Here is a 13,867-nt window from a genome sequence, read left to right on the forward strand (position 1 = left end):
GCAGTCGTGTGGATCAAATGTTTGTGGAGAAATACGTAAAAGGTTTCGGAACGTCGCTTTCGAGAGAACTGGGAACCCCTACGTGCTGGCGGTTTTTCCGTGTAAAAGTTATCGGAATTACATTAGGTTTGAACCCTGCATGGTCCCTCAAGGCGCGGTTGAAGTTTCCGCCAAGAAGTGAGACAGTTACTGCGCCTTTAATTTCCTGATAACCAATCTAACGTGACTGTTACATTGATGTTCCCTTTCTTAGAACTGCGCTTCGGTTAGCTTTATAGTTACTAAAGGGAAGGAGCCGTCTGTTGCGATGTTGCAAGAATGAAGGCGCAGCACTGAGCATGTTCGCTTTCGTAAGCGACTGGGACCGTAACCCACAAAAAACGGTACACTGAGAACAAAATAATCCGAAACCGAAACTGCACGAGTGCCCGCTCAAATGTCGCGGTGGTTATGCATTAAATACAAATTGTAGTTGAGGCGTAAAAAAATGAATTAGAAAATTTGCCTCTCCCGCACCACTACTGTATCGCGGGTGTAAGCCCAATAGTAATGTAAAAGATTTGGCCCCTGGGCAATTGAGATTTTGCCACCCGAATGTGGAAAGAAATCAATAGGGAAGCTCTACTACAGCGACCTACCGCCGGCGGAGCGGGCCCGGGGAGACTCTCCTAATCTCCCGTAGGAAGTAGAGGGGTGGGATGAGCTATAGGAATGGGAAGTTGGAAAATGGTTTGGGTTGCGGGAAATAGGTGGGATTGGGGAATACAGTTAGAAATTCAATTATTCGATATTTCAGGCATGTATCTCGTGTAACAATTACAGATACTCATTTTCTTCGCGATATTTTCAGTAGCCAGCGTGTAAATTCTTGCCATTCTAAAAAAAAAAAAAGTCTTCTGGCCACAGTGAGAATTTTAAGAAGATAGTGGGCTGGCCTGGACCACTTCTCGGACCCCCTTGGTACCAAAGCCCCGCTGTCTAATTCCGAATGATCGGTATATACCCATAGCTTCCAGTTGTATTACCGTATGCGGTCTGCCGCGAATTTAAGGAGGAAATAAATGAAATCGGTGGCTATGTCCCAGCGCGCTGCCAGCCGCAAGATAGGCGCGTGTCATACAAAGTGAAGCTTGGAAAGCTTTTCGCGGATCTAAGTTCATACAGAAATGTATGATATTATAAAACCGCAACAGGTAGAGGAAATAGCCAGTTTCATCAGGCGCATATAGTCGCGCACTTCGGCACTCCAGCTTCGCGCGCCGGTTCTTGCTGTCTGATTGCCGCTGAACGATCCGTAAGGCATGTAATGTGCCTTGAACAAGTGGAAACTGACAAATACAAAAACTGGGTATAGAATGACCACCACCGGCCACTAGCAATGTTGCCATTGCTCGCTTGTTCATTTGTCTTTCTTTCTTTTTTCTTTTGCTGTCATGACTACTATGTTCTAGTACGCGTTGTGGACGCAAGCCTTACTGTATGCGCTTATTTGCCGCCCTGTTATTAGTACTTAGATTCCCGCTTGCCCGTCAGCTTCTGTTATAGGGAGGGAAGAAAATAGAGGAAGGGATAATGCTACGACGATTAGGAAAAGTTGGCGGACCCCTGAGGCGAGCACGTTAAGGAAGGGTGCAGCTTTGCACTAAAAACATCAGGACGTTCATAAGCTGGCCAGTCTCAGTGATAGTTGCATTGGCGCTATTTCGCCGACATTGGTGATTTATCGAGCAATAAAGAGAGGAACGTTCACTTTGTGTTTACACTTTGGTGGGGCTTTTGGTTCGTGGCTCTTTGGTGCGACGAAAGCACAATGTCGCATACAGCAAGCATGAATGAGGAGACTGTGTATCTCATCGTTTTCTTTTTTTTTTCTGCCAGTTTTTAGGAATTTTGTGTGTCTGGGTTATTGTTTTGTACTGACCAAAGACCCGTGCTTAACTAAGCGCCTGTTGCCTACTTTCTAGTCATTTTCAACATAATCTCATAACATTAGCAATGCGCCCACTTATGTAATATGAAAAGTTAATTACAATGGCATCCCAGTGTGCACCCCGCCCGCACCGCAATCATGAAAAATCCGTATCATGGATATCAAAGGGCACGGACATAAATATCAGTGAAGTAGCATTAAAGCAACATAAACACATAATTCTAGTTGAATGTTTTCTGCTTTCAAATGAATTGCTAGTCGGTAGAATTCATGGCTCATCACGTTCTATTCGCCCGCGACCGCTAAATAAGTAATAATTTAATTTCTTCTTGTTACTGTTTCGGTTTTGGTTTCATCAACCTAATGATGGCTGTTACCACTGTGGCGCGTTGGGTGTGTTTTGGTTGCGTGACGCCCCAAAAACCTGCAATATAATCGCTGAAACGTAGTTTTACTTCACAACAACGCTCAGGCCAGCCTGCTTCAAGAGCTGGAATGACAGCGAACGACGTATCAGTGGTTATACACTGTTTTTTCGTATCCCACGTGATAAACTCTCCCAACGCGTCACAGCCATCATTAGGTTGATGAAAGCGAAACAGCATCAAGAAAAAATTAATCATACATAATTGGAGAGAGCGCGAATGATCTCGGGACGATGCTCGCAAACTCACTGCAGGACACGCATTGAAAGGAAATGCAATAATTGCACAAGCGCAAGTAGCGCTGATCATTCGCATTATCAGAGGTGTAATTACCGTTTAGTTCGTGTTTTTTTACTGCGTAAGCAGTATGGGTGCCACTAGGTGAAACTGCCGGCGTGTGTCTCTGCGTGGCCGCCTAGTGAAGCCTCCGGCGCCTGCAGTGAGCCGAGCGCGAGAACCGTCCCCTGGAGAGAGGCGAGAGGGAAAATCTGCATCGGTGGAGGCGGAGACGCGGGAGCGGCGAGTGCGGAGAGAGGAAAAGCGGCGCCGAAGGCGAGCACGCGTCAGCTGATCACGTCAGCGAGCGCGCGTCATCTGCTGATCCAACGCGGCGCGCCAAGTAAGCCGAAATGTGTATAATACAGCAGTTGTAAAAGCATAAGGAATAGTTACCGAGCCTAAGGCCAGCCAAAGTAAAGCGAAGTGTAAATGCAGCAATTGCAAAGCATGCAATCATACCTAGCCATAAAAGCCAGCTAAAGTGAAGCGAAATTAATTTGCTCAACTTTCAGGCAGTGGGATGCGGCAAAAGGGAAAAGCGTGAGATGGAAAAGCACCATTCTAAAAGCGCATTCTGCTTGCGCAGTTCATCGCATCAGACCGCCTGAGCGTTTGTGTACTTTCTTTCGTGGGTTTATAAAAATCTTAGTGTGGCATGGCATGGCATATCATGTGAGGTTTAACGCCCCGAAGCTGTACGTGAAGCCATCCACCACAAATTTTATGTATAAGAGCTTGTACAATATTTTACTGTGGTTTTAATTTCGCTCCTTGCTGCGAGACAAGGTCACGAGAGAGAGGGAGAAAAACATTTAATGAACAGAATATAAATGGAGATTATTTGAATGGGCCCTCACTCCAGGAGCCCATTGGACCGCCCCTCTTGACCGGTTCACCAGCCAAAGCTGGTCTTCCGGGCGTGAGCTGGACAGTCTTCAGTTGTTGGTGATTGACTCTCGCAATAACTCGATTTTTCTGGCATGCCCACGCCTTTCTATATAAGTTAGTCACTTCGCCGCAGAAGTCGCGATGCGGATCGGACGAATTTGGCAACATATACCTGAATTTGACTGTGTTGATGTAAGTATTTGATTGCAATTTTCATAGGATGACCCCTTGCTCCCTGCTTGGATTATTGTCCGGTTCCGCGTGTACTTTCCTTGTTCATCTCAAATGCGGGAGTATTGTCTATAGCTTCATAACGGCTCTGATTACCTATTTTCCTTCGAACGTTAGGGGACCCGGGGTAATGGGGAGCGAGCAGCGGCGTGAGCCCCTTCGTTTCCGACATCCGCAGATTGTCTGCTGGTACACGAGGCAAGGGCTCGCCTGCGTCTATCTGTCTCATTAAGGTCACGAGACAGACGCAGACACGTGTGCCTGTGTTTTCCGGTGCGCCGTTCTTCATTAACAAATGGCAACCCAACGATCCCAAACTGTAGCATGCTGCCTGGAGGTCTATGTGATGCTGTGCCACGTGGCAGCTCTTTATGTGGCAAAAACCTTCTCACGGGTCACGCGAAATGCCAGCGAGTTTTGCCTGTGTCAGCATGAGAAGAGCGGTCGTGCCCTGAATGCAGAGAAGGCAACCGCAAGAAAAGATACTCGGTGTGTTTTAAAATTATCCTAAAGCAGACATTGATGAATTTGTATTGTTTACTGGTTCATAAATGTACAAAGTGTGCACTTTGCTTGTTATTAAAAACCTTGGGATCACCCTCTCTTATACCTTGATAAATATGGCTCTTTTAAGAAACCACAGACTCAGTTATCTCTGCAATAAAAGTATTTCTCGACTCTGCTGTCGGGTGAAATTAAGAATGAAGTATGTAATGTGATTTCCATACTAGCATAAACGGCCGGGGTAGTAGCGTCACTGAATTGTAACTCACGCGGACACTTCTTTCCCTGCCTGACCGGAAAGGAGGCGTAGACTCGCTCCGAGTGTAGCGAAAATTTTCTCTTCAGCACAGTGCAACTAACTGGGAGAAGCACTCATGATCGTTAGCGTCAGCATCTTGTTCGAGTGGCATTCGGCATGGCGTTGTGACTATCGAAATGTAAAGATGGCCGACAGCTCCGTGTCACACGGAGCTTTTCTAGCCATAGATAGCTAGCGGGAGAAAGACTTTTTCCCCTGGAAGCGGCAGAGCAGAGTCTTTCCCTACAGCGACGCGTGTGCTGGCTATGCTGCTGTGCAGGGAGCTGGTGACGAGCGTGATGCAGCTGCGTGGCTCGCCGTTCCGGAGCTACTTCGCGGGCGTGGACCGCGACGAAGCGCTGCTGAGCGAGCTGGCGCCGCCGTCGTCCGAGAAGCGCGAGCGCGTGCCCTTCGGCAGCGGCAGCGACGTGGGCGAGGCGCAGGTGTGCGACGTGCGCGTCGAGGTGCGCTACCCGCGCTTCGGCGTCGACAAGGACGGCGACATGCGCCTCATCGTCAACGACGGCGGCGACTTCAAGCAGCCCGTGCGCGTCGAAGTCTGCAGGTATATTGCGCTGTTCGGCGAAGGGGGAGGACTCCGTCCTCGGAAGACCGCTTCCGCAGCTTTTTTGTAGCGTGGGCCTGCCGTAAGCGCCATATTCACTTATAGCTTATGCGTGCCATCCTGGGCGTACCCAGTCCCAGATATGCGCCACTATTCCCTACCCCCTCCCCGCGCATCAAAAAGGAATGGAGGAACGTCTTTCCTTTCGTCCTAAATGCCGCTGCGGACCACGTCCTCTTGGAACTTCAGCGCTCTGTTCTATCTTCTCCTTCTTCCTGTGTTGTGTTCGAGCTGCTGATACATATGTCCTCTGCCAGACGGCCGAATATACTATATTGCAGCCTCTCGCCACAAAATATCGACGTCAGAGTGACCCTGTGCATGTCGACGATCCATGAGCGGGAACAAGACAGCTGTATCCACCGCTGCGTGGACGCGGTGCTTAACTGTGAACGCAGCGCCTGCGCTTGCGGGAGTGGTAAGCCGAACGTAGAAGCGAACGGGGCAGAGCCGACACAGGACAGAATGGCAGTCAGTGCAGGCGCTTATTTAAGGGCATGTTCGCAGGCGGCTGTTGATATGCAGTTTCCAGTGTGCGAAGCTCTCATGAAACGGTTCCCTGGACATATCCGCTGCCATTTTTGTGCTGTTACTTGTGGCTCTAAGGCAGGCAGTCATCTCCAGTTGTTCTGCCGTCATAGCGAGAGGGTCGAAAAATTACTTTCAGTACACGCGTTACGGAGGCAGCTGTACGGAAAGAAGTCTAAAAAAAATAATGCGTTGCTCAGCTCGTTAGTCAGGACCAACAATTTTCCGCAGAATTCCTGCTCCCACTCCCCTCTCGAACTATCTGCTGTCTCTGTGCGTATGCGACAAAGGTTATTGAGGCGTGTAACACACTTCTCTGGCTTCAGGGAAAGTTCATTGTGAAAACGTAACTGGCAGGTAAGCGGAGGAGGTGTACGGCAGTCGTCGACAGGTGTGTCGATGCAGCATCGCACAGTGCTCAGCAACGTTCCAAAACTTAAGGCTGCAGGGCTAACACCTGCCGGGAATGCTGGCGTCATCCGCGCACTCAGCTTGACAAGTGCTGCCTGACAGCGTTCTGCGCATGCGCCACTCCCATGCTTCTTTGTCAAGTGTGGAGATCGCCGACCACTGCTCGTCCACTAGAGAAATTGGAAATCGCACAGCCTGCTCTCGTGTCCACAATGGGCACAAGAACCGGTTGTGTTATTTTCTAGTTCACTGTGGACCAGCATTATAGCCCCATAACTCGTGAACGGAGCGGCTGATGCCCCTCAAATTAGGCCCTCCAGCCAGTGGCATCGACCGACTGTCATGACCACGTGGTTAATCCGTTAACTCGTCGCTAATCTCTTAGCACCTGCCAGAAACCCGCGATTTCACCTGCCAGTTGCAAGGGGATTAACCACGACGTCATGAGAAACGGCAAATGGTGTTGGCTATAGAGGACCACCTTTGATGGACATTTGCAGCCTCGTTCTTGAGTTGTAGCCGACTGATGTCGGAAATCTGCCTGGTCTACATGCGAATCGGTTTTGCAATTTCTGAGGATACTTATGAAGAGCGACGACAGCGCATGCTGTGCTGTACTTATTGACTCAAGGACTTATTGAACGAAGTCATTGGCTCGAATAGGCTCGCGGGTACTCGCGACATTGGCATCTAGTGCACGGTGCTCTATAGCCAGCGTACCATTCTCATGATGTTCCATGCCTTAACCGAAAATTCCCTCAGTTAGACCCAAAAGTCCGTATTTAAGACCATTTTTCCGTACAGCAGCTTGAAAACTCCTGCAGTTTGAAAAACAAGTGAAAAAAAATTTCAGGAGCACAGACCTTTGGGCTCGTTGGTTCATAGCAGACACTTACAAGCGCTCGTGTTGTCCAAGTCTCTTCTCTGTCCGTGGTTTTTTTGCGCTTGTACGTGTCTGCAAAAAAATCTCGGTTTTTAAAACTCCCGGAAGCTCCAAAAAAATTCTCTTTTCGCCATATTTCACCCCTCGAATTCCCTGAAACAAAAAAAAAATAGAAAATTCTCTGAATGGGACATAACTGACCATTCTCCCTGAATGCGCGCCTCCGTTTGGCAACCTGTAGACGAGTCGCGCATGTGTCGTGTACTTAAATTGCATTTTTGGGAGGGGAAAGGAAATGGCGCAGTACCTGTCTAACATATCTCGGTGGACACCTGAACCGCGCCGTAAGGGAAGGGATAAAGGAGGGACTGAGAGAAGAAAGCAAGGAAGAGGTGCCGTAGTGGAGGTCCCCGGAATAATTTCGACCACCTGGGGATCTTTAACGTGCACTGACATTGCACAGCACACGGGCGCCTTTTGCGTTTCGCCTCCATCGAAACGCTGCCGCCGAGGTCGGGTTCGAACCCAGCTACTCCGGCTCAGTAGCCGAGCGTCCTTACCGCTGAACCAACGCGGCGGGTTATTCCTTCTGCTGTCTTAGTTGCGCCGCCGTTCTCTTGGGAGTTGCAAAACCTTTAAGTCAGCTTCCCCGCGGGGCAGAAATTACTGCACAATAGCGACGCGACCTGGTTTCAGGACAGTTATTAAATGCGGTGCTAGGGCCTTCTAGGTCCATGCAGGTTCACACGTGGTCACCGCAAGCATCTGGTTCGCGTGAGAAGGCGGGCACTGGTTTTCCAGCCTCCTTGAGGTGTTAATTAAGCGGATCAAGTGTAGCGTTGACAGACTGTGGCCCGGCTGGTGTGTCCAAAGACAGCGATGCTTAAGCGATGCAAAGGCCACGCCACCATCGTACAAGAATTTTGCCGCACAGGTAAGCTGACTTGTAGGCTTTTGTATCTCGTCAATTGCGCGCGATATAGATATATATGCTGCAATTGGGGAGCGAGCTTTAGTGTCAAGACTTTGGAGGCAACAGCCGCCGGGTTCAGAAGGTCTCTGCAAACTCTTGCACTCGCATACCCGGTTAACTGCTCAACATATATGAACTAATGTGCCTGTATGTTTTCATTTTTAACAAAGTATGAGCACGCTTGGGCTATCTGGTACACTTGTCATGCGTATCTGCTGCCGCCGACTCAGAAGCGATGAACAGCCCCGCGCACTTCGTTCGATCTCGTTTCTCAAAACATCTCGGCTTCTGCTCAAACAGAACATTTATATTTCTACTATTTCGTGCCGTCACGTCGTGGCCCGTACACACTTGTCTCCTCTACACTGCCGTTCTAAATCGGGGCGCCCCATTCCCACCATCCCGCATCGGCAACGCCACTAGGATGAACATCATCGCGAGTTAGTCGCATGAAATTTAGGATCTAGCTTTCTATGCTCGTGCAGTGACACAACTGAACACGCTTTCCTAAGCATCTCCGAATGCGATGACCGCTGGACATTTCGTAAAAAAGCAGTTGCAGTCAGTGGCTAACGACCTTAGGCTCTTTTCTTTTTTTTTTCGTGTTCTTGTGCAGTAGTACCGTGATATTTGAATATAAAATTCGTTCTCCTGTGCTTTTATTTTTTATTCATAACGTAAGCAATTAGGATTGAGCAGAACGATATCAAAAGCGTAGCCTGCTAGGCCCCCCTGAGACAGTCGTTGCTACGAAGCGCGCCGCTCAGCCGATATTGGTATTCACGCCCAGGCTCCGCTAGGTATCACTGCGCTGCGGTGGGAGACAGAAAAGACAGGATATTTCATCATCCTCCCGGTGGGAGAATGGATGCGAGGCCCGTGCTTCGCACCGAGTCCGCGGTGGCTACCCCGTGCCGCGTCGATTTCGATTTGTTGTCGTCTGGGCTGTAGGCTCAGGGTGGCGAAGGAAAGGCGAGTTTCGCGAGGCCAGTTTGCGTTCGAGCTCAGCTCACTCGTCATTACTGCGTGGGTGCAGCCGAGGGTCGTCCGCTTCGCCGAGTGAGCGTGATCGATGGGCCGCCTGCAACTGGAATTCCATGGTTTCTGCGGCTCGACAGCCATCAGAATAAAACTGAGCGATGGATCTATTTGGAGCGCTGTGATATAGGAATTAAGCCGTACCGTTTGACATGGCGCGATCGATCTATTATCGACCCACGTTTTTGAGAAAGTTGGATGCGCAGTGCGTTCCAGGTAACGGAAGCGAGAGAATGTATTGTTCCTGTAGGCGTGTTCCGGCCGTGCTCCGTTAACTGTCACCTTACTCAAACTAGATTGAGGTGAACGTCGGCTTCCGAAGAGCAAATGATTGTTTGATGTCCCAGCTCGCCCTGATGACTCTTCTATTTCCTTATCCTTCGCTTTTTTCAGAAAATTTATTGCGAGTATACTTAAACTAGGCTGTGCCCAGCGAAACTTCTTTAGTCCATTTGGGTTAGTCGTTGAGAACTATGACCGAAACGTGAGTTCCATCGCCGCAGTGATTATTTTTATGAGGCAGACATTACGCGCATAGAAGTGACCAGGAAAGTTTGACTGATTACTTTTACCATAATAAACGGCTGTTTGGTCTGTTATCAACTACGGATACCGCAAACAGTTGTTTTAAAATTCTCGCAACCAGCGCGAGCTTCCAAGTATAACTGTCGTCAAAGCTGGCCCGCGATTTGCGCCATTACGCCGCCTAGGTGCAATCAAACCCAAACGTCGACCTGGCGTACAGCCGAGCTCAGCGCTATGCCGTGTCGCAACGCGGCGGAACCGACGTCAGCCCAACGGTGAATTGCGATCCTTGACCCTGCCCCCCTTTCGTTTGTAAACATTAGGATTGCAAGCTCACATGCAACAAACTTCCCGTACATAGCGCCGGCTGGCCCCATAACCGAGGTCCCAGGTGACCGTCCACGCTGGACGCAGCCTGTCCCAGCTTGCGCAAAATCAGTATTTGCCTACAGCCCTTGAGGAAGTTAATAGCTCCGGTCGGCACGGGCGAAAAGCCTTCGCGAACACGTAATGTGCAGTTGCGTCTGACACTTTTCATTGCGCCTGAAGACAAACTCTCGCTGCAGAGCGTACAAGGACACTGCTGACTGCATGGCTGGTCGTAGTTGTTTTCATAGCTCCAGGCGTTACACAAACAACAACAGCTACGCGGACGAGCACGAGCTGCAAAACAGGCCGGGCGCCCTTATGTTGTTGGTACGTCACGCACAAGGTGCCCGCATTGCTTGGCAATCGTCCTATAGTAGCGACCACGTTGCAGCGCTCTCAGCTGCTCTCCGAGTGAAGAATTCGGTCGGGACACTCACACGTGCTAACGCCTTATTTTTTACAGCCTCGTCCCTTTATGCTTTGAGTCCTACAGGCTGTGCCCACGCACGGAAGCCTCGTGTTCGATTTAACTCGGTCTCCGCTATAGCCGGGCGCACAATCTGAATGTGAGCGCAGATATGCGTAGACCCTAGCTCAGGCAGTTATGAGAGAAGTCTCAGGTGGGTAGCACTGAACAGTCTCTGTCGAAATGACAGGGAACCATACGTGGACAATACGAACGCTAATTGCAAACTCTTTTGCTTTAATGATTGACCCGTAGAAAAGAAACAAAAAACGATTTTTGGAGATTTTTGCTGAATAACCCGACTTTTACCCGAATTTGAGGCAAAAAAAAAGTAACGCCTGATTTTCATCCCCCGAATTACGGAAAAAAATAAAATCCGAAAATGAAGGACCCTGCTTACATGCCGCCTCTGCAGCCCTGCCTCGCATGACAGCAGTCCTCCTGTCTGGCAGAATCAACCGCAGTTGCACGGTGCGGGTGCCTTAGAATTTTACACTTGAAAAATACATCTGTGTTTTTCTTTCCTTTTTTTTTTCTTGCATGGCAGGCGACCCAGCCATTGGGTGATTACCGACCGGACGTCATCATTAGCTGCATATCGCAGGCAATAGTCCGATCGCCACCCACCCATTGGCCGGGTCGCCTGCCCCAGCCGCGGGTATATCTGAGTAATTACACCGAGAGAGGACCGAACGAACGCGAAATGGACGAAGGAAAATGGAGAGCTTATAGAATACGGCCCCAGTATTCGTGAACTTCACTGAGAAACATTGATATTTCGTCTAAATCGCGGGCTGTGCTTGGTGTTCTCGGTTTTGTGCCCGTTGTGGGCTCCTGCCTGCCTGCTGTCTGGCGTGTCTTTCTCTTGCGTGCGACACGCCTGACAAGGACTGCACTCCTATGCTTGCGCACTCTCCTGAGCTAACCCCCGCGGCTCGCGTGGCCTGGAGGGCAGTCGTTGAAATTGGCGGCAGTGACCGAGGTCTATGTGAGAGGGTGGCTTCCGTTTATATGAAAAATATGGTATCCTCATTCTAGAGAAGGAGAAAACCTTCGTAGCGTACAAGAACTCTAGTCTGCCGTGTACAGCTGGCGCCCGCGAAAGAGGAGCCGAAATATCGAAACACCTCGCTCCTAAGAACGCCTGTTGGCTGGCTGTTGCCTGCCCCATCGGCAGTCATGATAGAACGGCACGATAGCGGAAGTTCCGGCCAACCACGCGAGCGCCAACGGCCTTGAGAAATCGGACTGCGATTTCCTGGAGCCCGCTGTGGTTTCCACCAAGCGCTGAAAATTTTTAAGACTAAGCATACACTAATGCACGGGTTAATAGCGCCCCTTCACCGCGCTTTCTTGGAGGGCGTGCTGAAATATTGGTGGTCGTAAGGCTGGCCCCAAGTGCCAGTGATGAGGGACCCACTCCATCCGGTTTCAAGGGTAGATTTTGTTGTTTAGCAAAAAAAAATTTTATGGCTCCTTCTAAGTATGTTGATGTTTGTTCCCCAGCAGATGACACATTTATTGCTGGGAGAATTGCTTTTAAAAATTTTCCCTCCACTCGATTCCAGTTCGTTACGTCTATGTACTCCAAAAAGTACCTCGTGATCAGCGTTTTTAAAGGGGCTGTCAATAAAGGTGCGGTATTCATGGGACGTTAACGGACGCCGCTTCACGAATATCCTCCAACAAGAATTTTTTAATGCGTTTTGTAGAAGCTGTGTTATCGGTGGTCAGAATTAGAATTTCAGCGTCTTCTCGCCTTTGTATCTCCTCTCGTCACTTCTTGCCATAGGTCGGCACACTCACTCATGAGTGCACTCATATCGCCTCACTCACACTCACACTCACGTCTGTGAGTGTGAGTGTGAGTGAGTGGTCGTGAGTGTGAGTGGACGTGAGTGTGAGTGCGAGTGAGTGGATGTGAGTGTGGTTGGTCACGAGTGTGAGTGCGAGTGAGTGGTTGTGAGTGTGAGTGCACGTGAGTGTGAGTGCGAGTGAGTGGATATGAGTGACGGTGGTCATGAGTGTGAGTGCGAGGGAGTGGATGTTAGCATAGGTTGCTATGAGTGTGAGTGTGAGTGAGTGGATGTGAGTGTAAGTGAGATGAGTGTGAGTGTGAGTGAGTGGATGCGAGCATGAGTAGAGGTGAGTGGCGAGTGGACATGGTTGATGAGTAATGTGAGTGGACATGAGTGGCAATGAGTGGCTGTGAGTGGACGTGAGTGGCAGTGAGTGGACGTGAGTAGACATGAGTGGCAATGAGTGGCTGTGAGTGGACGTGAGTGGCAGTGAGTGGACGTGAGTGGACGTGAGTGGATGTGAGTGGATGTGAGTGGATGTGAGTGGATGTGAGTGGTGAGTGGACGCGACAGCGAAGGCGGCCACGTATGTTTCGCGACGACCGCTTAGCTATCTTCATATTGTTGACAGCTGAGGGAAGTCAATTTTCACTACTGAGGACGCCCGAGGCAGCATAAGGCATCATGCCGGTGTCATTCGACAACTGAAGCAGAGGATTCCGCTGGCACGGAAACGGCAATCTTTCGTTGCATTTTTAGTTCACCATTGGCACGGGCGCAGACCCTTCGCGGATGTAATGAGCTGCTACGATTTTTTTTTTAGATCCTTTTTCGAATTTCTCATTCCCAGTCCTGAAAATATAGACAGGTAGACAGGAAAATATTGCCACGCTCCCCCCAACTCTGCTCTGCCCGTAATTTGTTGATTGGGCCGGACCCACGCGAAAATCTGACCTACTTGGCGCCGCTATTGAACTGCACAAGCTCAGCTCACGCCCGAAAACGACGCGAAAACCAAGTGCGCTTTTCGGTATGTTTCTATCATGCACCTGAAGGCGCCCAGCATCGCAGATCAAGCATGTGGTTTTTATTTTTTTTATGCATGGCATCAGACATGGTGATGCCTTTGACGCCCAAGGAGATATACAAAATGGTAATATTTTATTTTTAATTTGCGCGAGAAATGATTGTTTCGTCCCCATGTTGATAGTGAAGTTCACGGTGCTGAGCATTGTTTGAACGAATACGTACTTGCGTGAAGAATACGGGACCCAACAAAGGAACATACACCTTTGTTGTGTCCCGTCGTCGCCCAAGTACGTACCCTTTCAAAGATGAACCAACTCGCCCAAACAAAAGTATTACTTGTGCATTGTTTATTACGCGAAGAAATCCTCTACTTGCGGCCCATTCCAGCCATTTTCCTTTCCGTGAGGAAAATACTCGATCATTTGAAAAACACGCTTCATTTTCCATGAAGCAAAAAGTATTCATAGTCGCCACTTGACTCCAATGTGTTCATGCAGAGTCACGGAACGCCATTGTCAAGGAAGTCAAAATATTGGTAATTAGACATCATCCAAGACTATTGTCAAGGCAAACTCATTATTGTTACTTAGATACCGTCACCGCCGCGCGCACAAGAAAGGAGGGAGCGCCCCCCCCCCCCCCCCCCCCCAATCATCTAAGCACCCT

The 13,867-nt window shown here is 49.5% G+C and overlaps 1 protein-coding gene across 1 annotated transcript in view; it reads left to right on the forward strand.

The window, feature by feature from the left end:
* LOC149353175 (uncharacterized) overlaps positions 1-13,867 on the forward strand; it is a 196,509-nt gene that overhangs the window by 168,201 nt on the left and 14,441 nt on the right. The window contains exon 3 of the mRNA XM_089582375.1: positions 4,836-5,120. Coding sequence (XP_089438501.1) covers positions 4,836-5,120 — 285 coding nt within the window. The remainder of the gene's footprint in view (positions 1-4,835; positions 5,121-13,867) is intronic.

The sequence above is a fragment of the Amblyomma mixtum genome, chromosome 3 (genome assembly GCF_055824585.1).
Source record: "Amblyomma mixtum isolate Tamu chromosome 3, ASM5582458v1, whole genome shotgun sequence".
NCBI lineage: Eukaryota > Metazoa > Arthropoda > Arachnida > Ixodida > Ixodidae > Amblyomma > Amblyomma mixtum.